The sequence below is a fragment of the Notolepis coatsorum genome (assembly GCF_963971535.1).
Source record: "Notolepis coatsorum genome assembly, chromosome: 12".
Taxonomy (NCBI): Eukaryota; Metazoa; Chordata; class Actinopteri; order Aulopiformes; family Paralepididae; genus Notolepis; species Notolepis coatsorum.
This window is the reverse complement of record NC_140176.1, coordinates 35863637-35885562: the sequence shown is the minus strand read 5'-3', so window position 1 is coordinate 35885562 and position 21926 is coordinate 35863637. Positions and strand designations below refer to the sequence as shown.

General features: G+C 42.2%; 1 protein-coding gene across 1 annotated transcript in view; it reads right to left on the bottom strand.

Moving 5' to 3' along the window:
* The window catches only part of pola1 (polymerase (DNA directed), alpha 1), a 206249-nt gene that overhangs the window by 78025 nt on the left and 106298 nt on the right, over nt 1–21926 (bottom strand). Inside the window, exons 28-33 of the mRNA XM_084326141.1 lie at nt 21232–21324; nt 18973–19178; nt 13555–13687; nt 12083–12214; nt 8692–8866; nt 7498–7679 (exon numbers count right to left, since the gene is read on the bottom strand). Coding sequence (XP_084182267.1) covers nt 7498–7679; nt 8692–8866; nt 12083–12214; nt 13555–13687; nt 18973–19178; nt 21232–21324 — 921 coding nt within the window. The remainder of the gene's footprint in view (nt 1–7497; nt 7680–8691; nt 8867–12082; nt 12215–13554; nt 13688–18972; nt 19179–21231; nt 21325–21926) is intronic.

The following is a 21926-nucleotide window of genomic DNA, read 5'->3' as shown; positions in this document are numbered from 1 at the left end:
ACCATGTTGTGGATAAAAATATATATCCATGTCTCATCATTCTCTTCCATTTCATTCCCGACAAGGACAAGACACACAAGGCGTTTGTCTCATCAGAATCTGAGTGAGTTTGCGAGGTGCGACCGATGTGTTCCAAACAGTGACAGTGTGGAGGCGTGCGCCTCAGAGACTGCAGCAAAGTCCTACATTTATATAAATTATTATTAAGTGGTCATAATTTGTTGAATAGGTCAGCTTTTGCTTGGAATGATGCTTGGGAACAGGAGATTATCTAAATATCATGTCAAGATGACATGCTGGCCAGTTTGTTCCGCTGTCTGACTGAGGATGAGAGATGTGAAAGGCTGTTTGCTCGTCATTGAAACATTTACACAAATCTACAGCTTATGAGTAATACAAACGTTTTGGATTGATTGTAATAAACCATTTATATAGTTTCACAGCTTCAAATCCTGTGTTTTTGCACCGTAGGGAACACTGTTCTCTTATTTCACTTTGTACGGAACACTGTTGTTCTCTTATTTCACTCTGTACGGAACACTGTTGGTCTCTTATTCCACATAGTAGCATACTACAAGAACCTAGGGGTCCACAAAGACGACTTCAAACTGGAAATGGTAACAACAGATGAGGTACTCAAAAAACTGAGTGCCCTCCAACCTAACAAGGCCACTGGCCATGACAACATCCCCTCCAAATTCCTCAGAGACTCAGCAGCCGCTATCACCCCAGTCATCACACACATAATAAACCTCTCCATAAAACAGGGACACGTCCCCAAGGAATTCAAAATTGCGAGAGTAACACCCCTGCACAAAAAAGGCAGTAAATTAGACCCTGGCAACTACCGCCCTGTTTCTATCCTAACCTCCATCTCGAAAGTCATGGACATTTTTTTATACGAACAGGTCGAAAAATACCTTGCGGAAAAAAATCTAATCTACGAATTCCAATCTGGCTTCAGAACATCCCACTCCACTGACACATGCCTTCTCTATTTAAACGACCACATCAAACAAGAGGTGGACGCGGGCAAATACTGCGGCATGGTCATGCTGGACCTACAAAAGGCCTTCGACGCGGTCAATCACACCATTCTGATTGACAAGCTAAAAGCAATAGGTTTTGATAGTCTATCAGTGAGCTGGATGCAATTCTACCTGAAGGGGAGAGAGCAGATGGTGGAGGTAAACGGTACCCTATCCCCCCCCCTCCCTGTGAGCTGTGGTGTTCCACAAGGAAGCATACTAGGTCCGCTACTGTTCCTAATTTATGCAAATGACATGTCGTCAGCTTGTGACTGCAACTTGTTCCTGTTTGCGGACGACTCAGCCCTGCTGGTCTCTGACAAGAACAAGTTACAGGTTGAAAAAACACTCAGCTCAGAACTAGGCAAAATCTGCATATGGCTCGCTGATAAACTATCATTACACATGGGCAAAACAGAGTCCATTCTCTTCGGTTCAAATAACAAACTCAGCAAGACCGACGGCTTCTCAGTTACAGTGGGTGACAATATGGTCACAAGGAAAGAAGATATTACCTACCTGGGTTCCATCCTAGAGGCAAATCTTTCCTGTGACAAAATGGCATCCAATGTAATAAAAAAAAGTCAACCAACGAACAAGATTCTTGTACCGGATCTCCTCACTGGTAAACAAGAATACCCTGAAGACTCTGGCAGGAGCACTCATTCAAGGGTACTACGACTATGCATGCACCTCATGGTACCAAAGCACCTCAAAGGCGCTAAAAACAAAATTACAAACATCTCAAAACAAACTGGTCAGACTACTGCTTGACCTTACTCCTAGAACCCACCTCACCCCTGCCCACTTTGACAACCTAGGATGGCTTAGAGTAGACGACAGAGTACAGCAACTTGCAATGGGCCTGGTCTACAAGATACACTACACGACCAAGGTACCCATGTACATGTCAAAATACTTCCCAAAGGTCAGTGAATACCACACCAGAGGGAGCTCCACAAATCATGTTAAACCCAGATTCGGCTCAAACAAGGGACTAAACACGTTTCGCAATTATGCCACATCAATGTGGAACGCCCTACCCAAAGCTGTAAAGGAATGTGAATCACTACCCACTTTCAAAAACACTCAAAAAACACCTACGGGAGACTGCAATTCTAAACTGGCCCCTGTAAATGTCCTAACACAACCCCCCCCCAATGTACAGTAAATGACCAAGTATGGTCTTGTCAATATTCCAATGTACAGTTTTGCTTGTTCAGTTGTACAGTGTCCCCCACCCACTCCTCCTACCCAACCTCCCCCCCCCCAACCTCCTCCAATGTACAACCTCCTCCAATGTACAGTTTCTATGTCAAATGTATATACTCTCTTTTCTGGACTCTTTTCGTATCACAAACAGTACTGTATTTGCAAATCTGGTATGTCATAAATGTATAGATGTAGCAGTACTGTCTATCTGTATGTCATGTATGTCATATATGTTATGATGAATTGAAAATGGGGGACCGTGATGTAAACAAGACGAAAGTCTCTCTGGTCTGCATCCCCTTAACAATTGTATGTATTGAGCTGTACTGTACTGTACCCATTCTGCAATCTGTTAATAAAATTTTCAATCAATCAATCAATCAATCACTCTGTACGGAACACTGTTGGTCTCTTATTCCACTCTGTACATAACATTGTTGGTCTCTTATTCCACTCTGTAGGGAACATTGTTGGTCTCTTATTCCACTCTGTATGGAACACTGTTGGTCTCTTATTCCACTCTGTATGGAACACTGTTGGTCTCTTATTCCACTCTGTACATAACATTGTTGGTCTCTTATTCCACTCTGTAGGGAACATTGTTGGTCTCTTATTCCACTCTGTATGGAACACTGTTGGTCTCTTATTCCACTCTGTATGGAACACTGTTGGTCTCTTATTCCACTCTGTATGGAACACCATTGGCGCCTATTCCACTCTGTATGGAACACCATTGGCGCCTATTCCACTTCAAACCTTTATTTTAACCAGAACAAAGTTGAGGTTGCCCTCATTTGCAATGACGTCGAGTTACATGCCAGTTAAACAACTATTTTAAATCACGACCCTCCATATGCGGGCGGAGGAGGTCCCTTTCTGCGCCGTGCCCTCGCTCTACCTAGAGACTTGTTTAGGAGCCCTCGTCTAAACCAAGCGTGGAGTATTAGCAGAATGTGAAACGCATCTTCCAAAAAGAAACTCATGCTGTCGGCTATATGTCCGAAAGGGCAACGCCCGGAGTTCATGTGCGATTTACTAGTTATGCTGCTGGCCAGTATGTCTTACTACCATAGTGTCTTTATAACTGTATCACTGTACATATTAATACTACAACCCTGTACATACATCCGATTAGCACTATTACTCAGTAGTACTCATTTATATATTTTACACCCAGTTTAATCACCTGTACACAGTACTCGAGTTGTGAAAAACAGGGGGGATGGTCACATTGGTCAGGGCTGCAGATCGCATGACAAGTTTGGGAGGGACGCAGAGTATGGAGGTCCGGGGGCATCGTCCCCTGGTAGAACATTTTAATGATTTGAATACGCAAACAAAGCTTTTAGGAGTATTTCAAAACTAGAATTACAGAGTGGTACACTACTCTTGATAGCACATATTATTGGGGGGGGGGGGGGGAATTCATATTTTTCTGATGATTAGCTGACACAAATGCTAGCCTGGTTAAAGACATCCAAGTCCTAATGGTTTAGCTAGCTACGTTAGTTAACTATTGATAGATAACTTATTACATAATAATATGATATTGTAAGGAAGGGGCAGGACCAGATAAGCTTTGCTTCTTTCTGTCCCTTCACGAACAAAACCATTTGTCTTTCTTGAGCTATGTTGATTATTGCTTCCATATATATTTAATTTTATTTGTATTTTATTTCATTTTAGTTTTTTTTTGTTATTACAAATGTGCGTGTTTATGGTTGAAAATGTTCGAGATAAATAAAGATCAAATCAAATCTAACTGATGAAGTGATCCCTCTTCTAACAAGAGAGAAAAACGTAGCTTAGTTTTAAACTCATTCATTGCTTATGTCTAGAGATTCGACCTTTGATAACTAAAGTAATGATCGTGTACTTGACGTACCCGTTATATAATTTTTTGCCTTTTTAAACATGTCCCTTAGATCGCGCTGCACTCCTGGCCATTTGGCCATTACGATATTGATGACCGTAACTGGCTGCTAAGCCACCGACAGCTGTCACAAGACGCGCACTGACAGTATGGCCAGTACCGCAGGAATTTTTATGAAACATTCTGATATTTTCGCGGGTCTTGTGCAGTGGTCTCGTGCCACTGTGCCACTGTTAATCAAGCGACCAACAGTGGCACGAGACGCACACCGTTTGACAGTGATATATGCGCAGAATATTTGAGAGTGCTCTCGTGACTGAAGAGGATGGCCCGCGGGATTTTCTTTTTTATTATTAACTTTTTCTCCTTATTTTCCCATCCCAATTTCGCTGTTTCCAATTCTCCCCTCCCCTGTCTTGAACGTTGCTCGCATATGCCCCCCACTGGTTGGTTGTAGGGAGGATAGAAGCCTTGCATCACGTGTCCCCTCCGATACACGTGGAGGCAGCCTGTCGCATCTTTTCACCTGCCAGCGCGGACTCTCATTGGCGAGGTGTAATGTGTGGGAGGCTCACACTACCCCCGCCATTTCCTGTCTCTGCTGTGCAGGCGTCCCCCAACCGACCTGTAGGAGTCGCTGTCCACAACGTCCAGATTACCAACCATCGACTTCCACCCGCTAACTCAATTGTCAATTGAGCCAGTATGACGGCCGGCCCAAGCCGGAGGCAACGGCGACAGCCGGATTCGAACCCGGTGTCTCTTGCGTTGGTGACAAGCGCAATGTCCGCTGCGCCACCCAGCCGCCTGCCCGCGGGAATTTCTATAAACATTCTGATACTTTGATGGAAGGGATGAGAGTACTGCCTGCACATTGTATATTACTATTGCACTTTACTGTTACATTTACACTCTGGTTGGATGCCAAACTTCTTTTCATTGTACTGTACTTGTGCTATACATTTGAATCTAATGAATATTGATAAAGAGAAAAAGGTGATATTGATTTCTTCCATATCGCTCAGCCCTATAAGACTAGAGTAATAAACAAACAGGTGATTGATTGAATGAACATTTTATTAACAGATTGCAGAATGGGTACAATACAATAGGGCTCAATACACACAATTGTCAAGGGGATGCAGACCAGAGAAAGACTTTCGTCTCGTTTACATCAGGGTCCCCCATTTTCAATTCATAATGAATTGTAAGTAAGAGTGCATTTAGCACCGTGCCCTGAGTGTTTCAGGTTGTGATGCAGGTCGTCTCGTCAGTGGAGGACTGGGGAGTTGGTCCGTATGATTAGTTTCATTGAGACGAGAGCCGCCTGTGTCTCTGAGCCTCATTAGACAGATAACACTACAGCCTCATGAATGGCTGCAGAGATCATGTGTAGAGTGTGCGTTCGTGTGCGTGCGTGTGCATGCATGTGTGTGTATTTGTAGGGGTGCGCGTGTATGTGTGCATGTGGGTGTGTGTGCGTGCATGTGTGTTTGTAGGGGTGTGTGTGCATACATGTGTGTGTGTGTGTGTGTGTGTACAGAACAGCCTTTTCAAGTTGTGGAGTTCAAACTATGCCAATGAAAACAAGAGTCTGTGTTGGAGCCAAGCAGCTGTCTAGAAACACAGGACAGACATAACACAGAGGATGACTAAATCATGAGTCTGACACGGGAAGTCGAGACCCGCTCTTAACACCACGCTCGGTTAAACACACACATATTAACTTTAATTTAATGAATGTAAAGTTATGAACGTGAGCACTGAAGAGCGACCTCTAGGCAAACAGCCCCTTCCGATCATAAGGGTTTGGCACAGACTGCGTACATTTTCACGTTAGATCAAACGGGTGGCACATTTAAGGTTGTTTCCTTAGGTAGTGTTATGTGTACTTTTCACATGGTGGAGGGTTTACTTATTGTCTTTTGGTGATACATTCACATTGTGGTGCGAGTGTGGTGTCACTAATTGACACATGTTCTTTGTGGTAATTGACACACTTGCTTTTGTGTAATCAAACACAGGTGTGGTGATGAGGCTCCACGCCCTATAGACCAGGAGCTCATCACCTGTGCTCTCACCATTTTGCTTTTTGCCCACTGTCATTTACTTTTATTGTATCCTGAACCAAGGAGGCTGGTGCACCCAGCTCTCCACTTTTGTCCTTTAAGAAATAGTTGTTAAATAAATATTGTTATTTTTTGGTAAAAACGTGTCCGACTTCCATGTGTCCACCATTTTACAACCAAGGCCTACCGGGAAACAAGCCATATTTCCTGTGACTGTTGAGGCCTTAGGGCAAGTCATATATTATGCTTGGTTGTTAACAGGTAGCATCATCCTTTTCCTATGTGAACGTGCGTGGCTGTTCTCAGCTGCAGATGTTCCAACTCAGTTAACGTTGGTGTTACAGGAGGGCAGGATGCAGGAGTTACCTAATGCCCGGGCTGGTGGCGTGAATACTTTACGCAAGCAAGTTGTCCTTTTGCGCGATCTGAATGGCCACTAACATAAAACACCTCGTCTACTACTCACAGTAAACTATGACTACTAACATAAAACACCTGGTCTACTACTCACAGTAAACTATGACTACTAACATAAAACACCTGGTCTACTACTCACAGTAAACTATGACTACTAACATAAAACACCTGGTCTACTACTCACAGTAAACTATGACTACTAACATAAAACACCTGGTCTACTACTCACAGTAAACTATGACTACTAACATAAAACACCTGGTCTACTACTCACAGTAAACTATGACTACTAACCTAAAACACCTGGTCTACTACTCACAGTAAACTATGACTACTAACATAAAACACCTGGTCTACTACTCACAGTAAACTATGACTACTAACATAAAACACCTGGTCTACTACTCACAGTAAACTATGACTACTAACATAAAACACCTGGTCTACTACTCACAGTAAACTATGACTACTAACATAAAACACCTGGTCTACTACTCACAGTAAACTATGACTACTAACATAAAACACCTGGTCTACTACTCACAGTAAACTATGACTACTAACATAAAACACCTGGTCTACTACTCACGGTAAACTATGACTACTAACATAAAACACCTTGTCTACTTATTCTCCATCCAACTATCATTCATAGCAACACTATAATATCACCAACATCCCCTTTGAACAGTTCATCTGAGGTTTCTCTCCTCCACACCGCCTGTGGTGCTTTTTTTCCTATTGCTAGGTTTTAGTGAGTCGGTGTTCCTCATCTTCATTGGTATTTTAATGGTGGTTTTTGTTCTGGATCTATTGTGATGTTTCTTCTTGACCTGTAAAGCCCATGGGGGTGTGATTTCGGGCTCTACAAATACATTAGATTTGATTGACTACTCACAGCCCCCTGGAAGACGTTGTCATACAGGTTGTCGGTGCCACACCCGGGGCAGATGAAGGTGAAGCGCTCACAGTCTTTGTAACGCTCCTCGTCAGTCAGCTGGACCGGGCCGCCCAGGAGCCCATCCTCCTCCTCCTCCCGCTGGTGCTGCTGCTGAGCACGGAAGTGACTGGGGTCCAGACCTGGGGGGGGGGGGAGAGAGAGAGAGAGAGAGAGAGAGAGAGAGAGAGAGAGAGACACAGACAGACAGACAGACAGACAGACAGACAGAGAGAGAGAGAGAGAGAGAGAGACAGAGAGAGAGACAGAGAGAGAGACAGAGACAGAGACAGAGACAGAGACAGAGACAGAGACAGAGACAGAGACAGAGACAGAGAGAGAGAGAGAGAGAGAGAGAGAGAGAGAGAGAGAGAGAGAGAGAGAGAGAGAGAGAGAGAGAGAGAGAGAGAGAGAGAGAGAGAGAAAAGAGAGAGAGAGAGAGAGAGAGAGAAAGAGACAGAGACAGAGAGAGAGACAGAGAGAGAGACAGAGAGAGAGACAGAGACAGAGAGAGAGACAGACAGACAATGAGAGCGAGACAGAGCAAGAGCAAGAGCGAGAGACGGAGAGAGAGAGAGAGAGAGAGAGAGAGAGACAGAGACACAGAGACACAGAGACACAGAGAGACAGAGAGAGAGAGAGAGACAGAGACAGAGACAGAGACAGAGAGAGAGAGAGAGAGAGACAGAGAGAGAGAGAGAGAGAGAGAGAGAGAGAGAGAGAGAGAGAGAGAGAGAGACAGAGAGAGAGACAGACAGACAGACAATGAGAGCGAGACAGAGACAGAGCAAGAGTGAGAGACGGAGAGAGAGAGAGAGAGAGAGAGAGACATAGACACACAGAGAGAGAGAGAGAGAGAGAGAGAGAGAGAGAGAGAGAGAGAGAGACAGAGAGAGAGAGAAATAAACAAATCAGGTTTGCAGGTTTAAACAAACACCAAGTAGTTATTGTCAGATATTATTTGAAGGCTGGTTTGTGTCACATTGTAGTCATGATTCTCTCTCCCATTTCCTGGTCTGTCATAATCCTCATTTCCTTTTAATCTTCACTGCACGCTAATTGAATAAAAATAAATAAAAAAAACAGCAGGAAATTGGGTCTGCCGTTTGTCTCCTTCTGAAACAAACAACCAATGCCAACAACCGACTGTCTCACCGAGCCACGAGGCTATGAGCGCGCCGTCGATGCCCTCGATGGGATCACAGATGCGGGACACCACGGGGTGCACCTGATTGGCCAGGTAGTACTGTGTGTCCAGGCTAATACCGGCCTGCTTCTGGAGCTGGTCTAGTGCATAGGCCCTCTGGCTGGCAGACAGTGTGGAGCCATCCTGGGGGGGGGGGGGAGAGAGGGGGTTAGACTGGTAATAATTCTTACCGTATATCCACATCCGTACATTACCTACTCTTACTAGTTACGCTGCTGGCCAGTATGACTTACTACTAGGGATGTCCGATATTATCGGCCTACCGATATTATCGGCCGATAGGCATTAAAATGTGATATCGGAAAATATCGGTATCGGTTTTCAATTTTTATAAAAAAAATTACATTTCTATAACCTTTATTTACCCAGGCAAGCAAGTAAGAACAAATTCTGATTTTATTTATTGTCAAAAGTATGCATAATGTGTTAATTCCACAACAAGAGATATGTAATGTTAATTACCTGAAATTATTAAAATGTTTGGGGGGGGGAACCCTGCATATATCGGTATCGGTTGATATCGGTATCGGAAATTAAGAGTTGGACAATATCGGTATAGGTAAAAAAGCCAATATCGAGCATCCCTACTTACTACCATAGTGTCTTTATACTGTATCACTGTACATATTAATACTACAACTCTGTACATACATCTGATTAGCACTACACCCAGTATGGTATTGATATATTTTATACCCAGTTTAATCTAATCTAAATGGACTGCATATGTGACCACGCCCAGTGCTTGTGTCCTCATTTTTGGCCACGGGCAAGTCGTGTAAAAGCAGAACAAAAAAGTTTGTTTCCTTCATATTATCACAGTTTGAATGTTTAAGAACCTCTTAAGCTGCAAGGGCCCACATGTGGGCCCTTTTGAGGACGATTTGGCCACCGGCACTTTAGCGACCTCAAGTGGCTCGGGTGTGCATATTTTGTAATACAATATAAATATCGAATTGAAGGCTTATTCGTTGCCTGTCGATAGCGACAAAATCCGTTCAGCGGTTCTCGAGTTACATGCCGGTATTTGAGGCTTGTGCAAAGTACACGGTATTGCGCAAAATACCACTCGCGACTCTTGGGGCTCTAGTTCCGTCAATCATTTGGCGATCTCGAAAATTATTGTGGAGGGTTGTAGCCAATGAGTGTGGCTTTCCAATGATACCCCACGTGGGGATGTATGAATCTAAAAAACGATATGATAACGAATGAGCAAAAACAGGAAGAGAAAAACAGCCGAATGAATTGAAGTCTATGAGAAAACTGAGTTTTTCTTTTGTACACAGTTTACCAAAATCACTCCTAATCACTCATTTCTGAATGGATCTTTATGAAATCTGGACATTTACTACATAAGGCTTCAGGCTATGGGTCCGTATGGATTTGTAAGCCATACCACCTTCTGGGAAAATACTACCTCTGGACTACTAACTACTACAGAAAGACTTGAGTAACAAGATTTTCTACAACTCAAGTTCAGACCTATGTTACTCTATTTCATCAGCACTAAAAGTGAATTCTCTTTCTGGAAACTTCAGAATGTCATCTTTCAAAAGAGACCAGGCTCATGCATGTGCTATAAGTATAAAGTATGTTGTTTTGGTTTGCAAAAAAAGTATGCAGTCCTCAAACTAAAACTAAAATGGCCAATTTTGGGGGCGCAGGTTAACCTGTTAACATGTTTACTATAATAGCCAAAAGTCAACTATGTGCCTTCTAGAATATTGCGATCATCTACTACTGGTCTATTGAAGGTTCCAAACCACAGCCTAAAGATAATCGGGGACGCAGGCTTCGCAAACTATGCACCAAAGTTATGGAACACACTACCTATGGACATTAGGTAAGCTAGATCTCCAAATATGAAAAAAAGCTAAAAACGTACCTCTTCACCATAGCCTTTTAACTCGTTCACTGCCAATGACGATTATACTCGTTATTGGCCGCCAATCGTTGAACGCCAACAACGAGTATACTCATTATTTAATCGTTATTTCTTTTATTCTATATTTCTATTCATTACAGGCCCACTGACTCGGGGTTAACATTGGGAATCACATTGAGAATGTCTAGGTGCAATACCGGCCGCATCACGCTAGACGGCGGTATCGAGCACCCTTTCTAACATTGTATCCTGGGCTGTGGGATGGCCAAGGGTTTCGGGTTACATTTTTCCTTGTCGGGCAAGACGAACGGTTCTGCCGGTTACATTGAAGCCCGTCAAATATGCCCGATCCATATGTTATGGTGGATTATGCCATCGAGCAAATGGACATTGGATATACCAGATGGCGATCAAACAATTGGAATATTCTTTTTGGATTACTCCCAATCACACGTAAGGGCGATTTGACGTCAATTTTAGCTTGATCCTGCAATGCTTTCATACCGATCAGGCTGATAAGCGTTTTAATCAAATAATCAGAAACGATCCCCCCCCCCCCCCCCCCTTTCATGCATTCATGATGGAAAATAATAGCTATAATGTAGATTTGATTTCGGGATAATAGCGGGTTCAGGCAAGAAACGGCAACGTCTACAATGGAATCGACGTATACTGCCATAACTAAGCATTTCATGAATTACCCTAGACCGCTCTAAAACGATACTTATATTCACCACGGTATAACACTGGAACGTATGGATGGAAAAATTATCTCTTTTTTGCATCTTGACTGGAAGAAACTCAATGTCAAATGACTATAGTATTGTATCCATGGCTATAATATAAAATATAGATTTAGCTCTACAAACAAGGTGACTAACTCCCATCGTTTACAGTGTGAGAGTAGCTACCACAGGACAAGGCTAATCCCCGGCGGTCAATGAGTTAATACACTCCGCTGCTGATTGTACTGATTACACTATTTTATTACAGGTTCTAAACTGTAAACTTTGATGTCAGGTATTGAACTGTGTGAGTATCAGGCAAGAAGAAAGACTGTCAGGCTTTAAAATTGTGTAGGGGACACAGGCCTAGAACTGGAGAGAGGGAACTGCACCCTGAGAGAGGGAACTGCACCCTGAGAGAGGGAACTGCACCCTCAGAGAGGGAACTGCACCCTCAGAGAGGGAACTGCGCCCTGAGAGAGGGAACTGCACCCTGAGAGGGAACTGCACCCTGAGAGAGGGAACTGCGCCCTGAGAGAGGGAACTGCGCCCTGAGAGAGGGAACTGCGCCCTGAGAGAGGGAACTGCACCCTGAGAGAGGGAACTGCACCCTGAGAGAGGGAACTGCGCCCTGAGAGAGGGAACTGCGCCCTGAGAGAGGGAACTGCGCCCTGAGAGAGGGAGCTGCACCCTGAGAGAGAGGTTGGGAAGCAGCCCCAACACACACACCTGGCAGATGACGTAGGACACCGTGTCTCCTGCTTTGACGCGGCGTCCCTCCTGGGAGTTGATCCACAAGGCAACGTGTACGTGAGGAAGACTCTTCTTATCTGGGTAGTCCTGAGGATCCTTAGTGAGAGCCTGAGAGAGAGAGAGAGAGAGAGAGAGAGAGAGAGAGAGAGAGAGAGAGAGAGAGAGAGAGAGAGAGAGAGAGAGAGAGAGACAGACAGACAGAGAGACAGAGAGACAGAGAGAAGTAGACAAAGAAAGAGAGGAGAAAGACAGACGGACAAAGAGAGAGAGACAAAGAGAAGATAGAGACAAAGAGAGAGAGAAAGAAAGAGAGCGAGAGAGAAGGGAGAGAGAAAGACAGACAAAGAGAGAGGGAGAAAGAGAGAGAAAGACAAAGAGAGAGGGAGAGAGAAAGAGAGAGGGAGAGAGAAAGAGGGCAAGAGAAATGGAGAAAGAGAAAGGGGGAGAGAAAGAATAATATGTGACTCCTACTGGCTTATCAAAGTTCACCATATCAAATTATAGAGCACCTTTCCAACAGTTTTGAAGAACACAAAACACAAATTAAACTATTGGATGCGAGTGTACAAAGCAACTAAATGAGTCCTGAGCCCAGCGCTCCACCTCAGACTAAGGACACAGAGCGGCGAGCCCAGCGCTCCACTAAGACTAAGGACACCGAGCCCAGCGCTCCACTAAGACTAAGGACACCGAGTCCAGCGCTGCACTAAGACTAAGGACACCGAGCCCAGCGCTCCACTAAGACTAAGGACACAGAGCCCAGCGCTCCACTAAGACTAAGGACACAGAGCCCAGCGCTCCACTAAGACTAAGGACACAGAGCCCAGCGCTCCACTAAGACTAAGGACACAGAGCCCAGCGCTCCACTAAGACTAAGGACACCGAGCCCAGCGCTGCACTAAGACTAAGGACACTGAGCCCAGCGCTGCACTAAGACTAAGGACACCGAGCCCAGCGCTGCACTAAGACTAAGGACACAGAGCCCAGCGCTCCACTAAGACTAAGGACACAGAGCCCAGCGCTCCACTAAGACTAAGGACACAGAGCCCAGCGCTGCACTCAGACTAAGGACACAGAGCCCAGCGCTCCACTAAGACTAAGGACACAGAGCCCAGCGCTCCACTAAGACTAAGGACACAGAGCCCAGCGCTCCACTAAGACTAAGGACACCGAGCCCAGCGCTCCACTCAGACTAAGGACACCGAGCCCAGCGCTCCTATAAGACTAAGGACACAGAACCCAGCGCTCCACTCAGACTAAGGACACAGAGCCCAGCGCTCCACTCAGACTAAGGACACAGAGCCCAGCGCTCCACTCAGACTAAGGACACAGAGCCCAGCGCTCCACTCAGACTAAGGACACAGAGCCCAGCGCTCCACCTAAGACTAAGACTAAGGACCCCGCCCCCCTCAGGACTGTAAACGTGACTCTACAGCACCGCCCCCCACCTTGTGGATCTCGTACTGGCCGAGCGGGATGGTTCCTCCAGCGACCTTCTCCCCGACCTCCACCAGATGTCTCTGGATGTTCTCAACGATGGCGTCACGATTCTGGTCCGACAAGATCTGACCTATCACGTAACTGAAGCAGGGTAGCACAGAAAGGGGGGGGGGGCATACACAAGTAGTGGAAAGAAGAGGAGAGGAAGAGAAGGGGGGGTTGATCTTGGTACAAAATATGATGATCTTGGTGCAATATATGATGATCATGGTACAATATATGATAATCTTGGTGCAATATGATGATCTTGGTGCAATATATGATGATCATGGTACAATATATGATAATCTTGGTGCAATATATGATCATGGTACAATATATGATAATCTTGGTGCAATATGATGATCATGGTACAATATATGATAATCTTGGTGCAATATATGATGATCATGGTACAATATATGATGATCTTGGTGCAATATATGATGATCTTGGTGCAATATATGATGATATTGGTACAAAATATGATTGAGCTCCGTACAATATATGATGATCTTGGTGCAATATATGATGATCTTGGTTAGGCATGGGCCGGTTACCGGTTTATCGTGGTTTGAAAACGTTGCAGTGTCAGAACCACTAATATTACATCATTACGGTAGGCGCCGACGGTATACGTTTCGAATCATGAATTTCTGAAAATGTCTGTAAGAAATGTCAACTGGAATGCACCCTTGGAACGCCCCCGGAAGTCCAGTGAGGAATTCCATGTGGTGCAGTTTGTTTACACCAGTCGGCAAAAAAAACGTGCCGAGTCACGTTGTCTTGAAATCAACTTTAGTAATAGCTGGGAGTTACCATGGCTAGCTAGTTAGCTGTAAGGAATAATACATGATGAGGTGTGCTGTTATCAGAAAATAATACTCAATGCTAACGTTAGCCCTTGGCCGAGTGGGGTTTGCCTGTTAAGTAACGTTAGCTACAGCTTCGTTAGCCTAGCTAACGTTAGCTACATAGCTAGCAAGCTATAAAAAAGAAACAGTTTAATGCGACTGGTCTAGTGAGCTAGAATCTAAATATTCCAAACATAAATAGCTAATGTCAAATATAAATAATGTAACGGTCATACCAAACCGTTAGTTGACAGGAGCTAGCTAACGTTAGCTAGTTAGCCAGCTAGCTAGGTACCGGTGATATGTTGCCAATTGATTTCAGTCTACTAACGTTCGGTCATTCATTCATTACCAAATCTAGCCAAGTTGGCTGTATTTTCCACACGCATTGCTGAACACAGGAGTACGATACGGAATGGGGATGAAAAAAGCCCAGTAGCTTTACATTTTAAAAAGGCACACCACAATGTCTCATCATTAAGATACCTTGGAATAGAGAGAGTGCATCTTCCAAGACGAGGGGGAGATATAGATAATCTCCTACTGAGGAGAGAAGTATGGTGGATCCATTATCTTAAAACGATGGCACCAACAGGACTTAATGAGGACTTTGACATTAGACCTTATTTGTAAATTTAACTTATAGAGGGAGACAGTCAATGGACTTTGTTTTTGTTTTTTGTTTGTGTTTTTTTCATTTTTTTTCATTTTTGTTTTCAGTGACTAACACTGCTGCCTATCTGTAAATGATGTCTTAATGTTGTGTTTAACATAGATATTTCTCAAATCTTCTAAAAAATGTCAAATGAAAAGAAATTGTTACTTAATTATGTATAGAATGTATCATGCAAATATTGGGACCGCCCCTGATCACCAGGTGGGGCTGATAATCAATTTAGTTCACTTCCTGTATAAAAAGATGTCAGTGTGTTGTTGTCTTCATGCTTGAAGAAGACCAGAAGGGTCGAAACGTCGCATCTGCCTTTTTTTGTCAAATAAAACACCTTGGAACTACGACTGAGTTGCGAGCCCTGCTTTATCTTATGTATTTTCCACCCATACATTTTTACTAGGAAGGTAGCTAACTCTAGCTAGCTTGCTATGGTAGTGAACTATAATATTCAATCTTTATTTATACTCGATAATACACTGAGTAATTAAACTCATTTACAGTGCCGTCGAGATGTTACATACACAAGTGTCACAGTGTGTTCATAAATATAAAGACATCAGACAATCATAATAATTGAGAGCACATTTTAAAATACATAAAAAAAATTTTTTTTAAAAAGAATAAAATAGCTCAAAATTAAAACAGAGGTAATAATTTAAAAACAATTACATATTGTGGTGACCTGATTTGTCATTAAGGTTCTAAACCGACCCTAGAGTGTCTAGTTTCAGTGTTTCCTGCAGGGTATTCCATGATGTAGGGGCAAAAAAGCCAAAAGCAGATCTACCAAGTTCAGTACAAACTCTAGGCACTCTAAGTGTAAGCCAAAAACTGGATCGTGTACGACAGGGTCCAGTGGTCCATTCCAATAAAGAACTAATATAATTTGGACAATCTCTAATTATGGCTTTATAGATAAAAAGATTGCAATGCAACTTACGTCTCTCTGCCAGAGAGGCCCACCCGACCTTATTATATAGGATACAATGGTGAGTACCATAACTATCACCGGTGATAAATCTAATGGCTGAATGATAAACAGAGTCTAAGGGCTTAAGAGTGGAAGCCGCTGCATGTCTATAAATCACATCTCCGTAATCCAAAACAGATAGGAATACTGCTTCAACAACTCTCTTTCTACTAATCATAGGGAAGTTGGCTCTATTTCTATACAAAAAGCCAATCTTTTTCCGTAATTTACTGGCGAGAACGCCCACATGATATTTAAATGTAAGTCCTTCATCAATCCAAATACCAAGGTATTTGTATTCTGAAACTCTCTCGATATAAGAACTGTTCAGAGTCGATATATGCAAGTCACTATAAACAATATTTTTGGCTTTGGAAAACAACATGAATTTAGTTTTACTGGCATTAAGCACCAATTTTAGACTAATAAGTGCATCTTGCAGGGCGTCAAAGGAGAGTTGTAAATATTTAGTGGCCAGTTGCACAGAATCAGCAGTACAATAGAGCAGGGGTTCCCAAACTTTTCAGGCCGGGGCCCAGAAAATAAGGCGTCAGAGAGCCGCGGCCCAATGCACATCGTCTGGCTTTTTTTTTTTTTTTTTTGCCAGGCGACGGATTTTTTAAGCCAAATATCACTTCAATCCTATTAAGTTAGTTCAAGTTAGTTATTCATTTATATGTGCTATTTATGAGAGGGCTAACTTGTTGCAAAATAATAATGATAATAATAATAGCCTCATTAAAATACTATTGTTGCTTCGGTTGTTTTCAGCGTTTTATGTGCATAATCTGTTATTTAGTTTGAAATGTTCGTTGAAATAAGTAGATTTTTCGTTTTTGTTTATTTATTAAGTTAATATAAAACCATATAGTCACATTTTAGAATACAATAGAATAGAATTTTAGAATACAACTAGAAACACTGTCCTGGCCTGCTTCTAAGTTCAGTGACCTGACAATTTTTTTTTAAATAATAATAAAAATAAAAATAAATATAAAAAAAAAAAAAAAAAAATTTAATTTTTTTTAAATCATCTCGCGGCCCATCCGTGGCTGCTCGCGGCCCACCTTTGGGTCGCGACCCCGACTTTGGGAACCACTGCAATAGAGAACTGTGTCATCCGCGTAAAGGTGGCTTTGACAGCTGCTCAGAGATGAGACAATATTATTAATATAAATGGTAAATAAGACCGGGCCGAGGATTGATCCCTGTGGAACACCTTTTGTGATGGGTATAAGCTCTGATTGGGCATTTCCCATTTTCACACACTGAAATCTTTCTGTTAAATAGTTTTGAAACCAACTGCAAGCACCTGTATCAAAGCCAACACTCTGCAATCTTTGTAAGAGGAGAAGGTGGTCAACAGTATCAAACGCCTTAGACAAATCTACAAACAGGGCAGCACAATGCTTTCCTTTGTCAAGGGCTGATACAATGTAATTTATAACTACAGTAGCCGCCGAGATTGTACTGTGTTTTTCTCTAAAACCAGATTGGTGTGGGTTTAATATAGAGTGTTTTGTGATGAATGTTTTAAGTTGGTTGTTTACCAATGACTCCAGGATTTTAGCTAGACAGGATAACTTGGAGATTGGTCTGTAATTATTTAGGTCACTTTTATCCCCCCCTTTATGCAAGGGGGTCACATGGGCTGTTTTCCAGGCAACAGGAACCACACCTGTTAGTAGTGAAAGATTAAATATGTGTGTTATTGGCTTTGAAACCAATGGTGCAGCTAGTTTGAGGAAAAAAGGATCAAACCCATCCTCTCCAGTTGATTTCCTGGTATCAATGGCTTGAAGTGCCTCAAGAACCGAGTTTACAGACAAGGGTTGTAAATGAAACTGAAAATCATTTCCTATCTGCACAGGGAATGTACAGGGCTCCTGATCCTGTCCACCTGGTGGCCCTACATGGCTATTCTCAAATAGATGACCAGCTTTGATAAAATGTTGGTTTATGGCTAAACAGACCTCTTTTTGTTCCGAGATCAAGGATTCACCCTTTCTAATCTCTGTAGGGAGGGAAATTGTGGTTCTGGTCTTATTTAAATTCACCGCCTTCCAAAACTTAGCAGGATCTGAGTAGGAGCTGGTTACTAGTTCTAAGTGATACTCAACTTTAGCCGTTCTCACAGATGCTGTACATTTATTTCTAATAATAATAGATTGAACATCTTCCATAACGTGCACAGAGAGTACACCCCGGTTGTTCATATAAGTAACTTTTTATGTATTTTGCATTGATAATTATGCTAACTAGACGCAGGGCAAACCATTGACATTTAACAAAACGTAGGCCTATTGCCCTTTTGACATGTAGCCTACATATTCATAATCATGAAAGATTCATTGTTTAAATGTACGTTTAATCCAGTAAGAATAGTACTAGGCTATATAACATACATCTGTGCAAGTAGATTACATTAACGAAACTTATTTCCTTTTTGACATGTAGCCTACATATTGATAATCATGAACGTTTATTTGGAAGTATTTTTTATTCTGTACTTAGTTTGAAAGTGGTCAGACAGTTCCCTGTGTAATAGACAGTCTTCACACATTCATAAATAACACTTACAGAAAATCTGTTTGTGCACTGTAATAAGACATTTTGTTCAATGGAAAAATAACTGGCCCTTTTCACTTTTTTAACCGAATACAGTGATATAGTGTGAAACCATGGTATTTTTGCCCAAGGTTATCATACCATCAAAATGTGATACCGGCACATGCCTAATCTTGGTACAATATACAATATATTATGATCTCGGTGGAATATATAATGATCTTGGTACAATACAGTATATGATGATCTCGGTACAATATATGATGATCTTTGTACATAATATGATGGCACGTTGCCGACAGCAGAGATTGGCTGGACATACTTGCCGCACTCCTTGGCCAGGTCGCACCAGTCCCTGCGGACGATGTCCAAGCCCTTGAGCTCCTGCTTGGTGCTGTAGCGCCCGTCAGCCTGCTGCTCCACCACCAGGGCGGCGTACTTCTTCTTCTTCAGAAGCAGCAGAGACTTGAAGACACCGTCGATGTCGATCTCCAGCAGCTTGTACAGCTTGTTCACCTCCGCTTTCACCTGGGAAAAATGGTAAATGTGCATTTATATAACAGCTTTTATCCAAGTCGCTTTACAATTTGTTCCTCACATTTTACCCATTCACTCAAACATTCACACACCGACGGCAGAGGCAACCATGCAAGGTGCCAACCTGCTCATCAGGAGCCGTTAGGGGTTAAGTGTCTTGCTCAAGGACACTTCAACACGCTGCACGGGAATCAAACCTGGAACCTCCGGATTACCCAACGACTGCTCTACTTCCTGAGCCACGGTCACCCCGTGAGAAAGTGACCAGGGACCAACAGCCCAGAGCCACAGAAATGACATCGGAAATATTGGAATAAAAATGTAAAAAGGTTTAGGTCAACGATAACTTCCAGCACTTGGAAGTGGGTTCTCTACATCTGCAACCACAACCAGACGTTACCGAGTCACTAGCCAAGAGTGAACGCTAATGGAATGTAACTAACAGTTAATGATGAGACGCGTCTTAATTGGTCATCATAGGGAGATTCGTCTCAGACTGAGAGATGCAGCAACTAGGGGCGTAACAACACACATTCAAATTCAATACCATTTCGATTAAGAAATTACAGTAACAATATTAATATTTCAAATAAAAATGTGCCTTAAACATTATGCTAATAGCAGTAGTGGAAAAATGTGACCCAAAGAGGAGAACAATAGGAGAATAGTTTATCGTTTTAAATTTCAATACACTCTATTGAACACTTTTTATTTTTATTTATAAATATTTCCACAATTCTCGATTGTTGATTTTTTTTGGAGGGGAATCAGGAAAAGAGATACAAATATGTACAGTATATATCTTGCCTCCAAGAGGAGTAAGCTGTAGAAAAAAGAAATCACATTTGAGTAGAGGGGACGTTTAACCGCTTAAGCCCGGAGCCCTATTTTCTGAAAATCCGCCTAAAATACATACCTAAGTAAATGGAATATTGCTCCACTTCTACAAGCCCATTTGCATGTTCTTGGTATCTAGGGACATATATGGACCTCAGTGAATGTATTCCCAGTGTCAGAAATATTGTGTCTATTACTAGGCTTGCTTAAATTGTGATGAAACAAAGGAGAATATGAATTATGATTTTTCTTTGCATCTTTGACAGTGAATAACACCATGCTAAAAATGACCAGACAAAAAAAATGACCAGACATGTGATGTACCTTCTTGAGATCACGTGTACAAGAAATCTAAGGATATTAATAAAGGGAGGATGATTAAACAGAAGGTTTTGTAGATACAGTACTGAATTCTCCCATCCGGACCAATGCAATTTGAAATATTATTATAGAATATAGAATAGCAGGCTTATAAATGACCTTATTATAGCCAATTCGCACATTTATGGATTGTGCCAAATCTTATATTTCAAATGCCCGAGTTCAATTTGGATTTAGTATCACCAGAACAGATAATGAAATCTACTGTATGTACAGTAGGTTTCTTATTCTTGCCAGAGTGCCGCCATTTTGAAACTGATTTCAAATCCGATTGTTGCTAAATGCTCAAAATAGGGGAGACAAACTGCGCTCCAATATATGCCAATAACGTTCAGTTTTGTGGTATATTATCCTGAGTAATAAGAGATATTAAAAAAATTCATACAGAAGTAATTTGCTTTTTTTGACCTAGAGGCCTCTGGGAAGTGTATTTTTGAAAGATTCCAACGCTCATCGAAAGCTTCAAGTAATCTTCACAATGGCGTCAAAATGACTACAATTACCGACGGTAACTTTTTCAAAATGGCAGACTTTCGCGATCACAACAGAAAAACTAAAACTAAAATCGAACTAATAACACTTTAACCTATTGGTAAACTAACGTATTGATGATAATATACATTATAACTGCTGTTGTGGCATGGTTATGATGTTTATACTTGAATACGTTTGACAAAATTATCGTTTACTTTTTCAGATGTAATTTGCGGGCTAAAGAGGTTAAGGCGATAAGAATCTAAAATCAAATGATGACCTTGAAATGTTATGTGTAGCGAATGTGAAGACGGTGTGCACGGCCCCCAGCGTGGACACAAACTGCACGCACCTTGTTGCCTAGTTTGAAGACTTCCTCCAGGGATCTGCTGTTGGTGTTGATCATGATGGAATCCGTGTCGCCGTAAATAACTTCCAGGTTCATCTTGACGCACACAGGAAGTCAAAAGGTCAAGAGGTCAATCAACAGTTATGGACATATTTAATCCCTCCCACAAACATCCCCTCTAACACAGCAGTGATTATGATCTGCATTTAGAGAATTATCTTTACATACTAAATTTGATTTGCTTATTTTTCTGAAGATTTTTTTTATATATATATTATTATTATTATATAAGCACATTTAGAATGTTTAGCTATATAACGGAACGTAAACCAAATGCGTCCACATTTTTATAGGATTCTATCACATTTTCATAACAATAGCACCCTGCACCGTTTTCATTGAGGTTTCTTACAAATTAACGATGCTCTATGTTGTCCTTTATATGCCGATTATCATTAGAATCTTAAATTGTACCATATGTCCCCCTTTAGACAACATATGTAACGCTACCAGCGCACTTTGTCAGATAATTAGTTGACCATTCGCGGTCGCTATACCGAGGTCGCAGTAATAGTTTACCGCTGTTCAGATCACATAGAAGAATATAGACACATCCCAGTGACCTGCGACCTGTGCTAATGCTCTTGGGAAATGCAGTGTTGTAGTTTTCAACATTTTCACCTTTTAATTTTAAACCA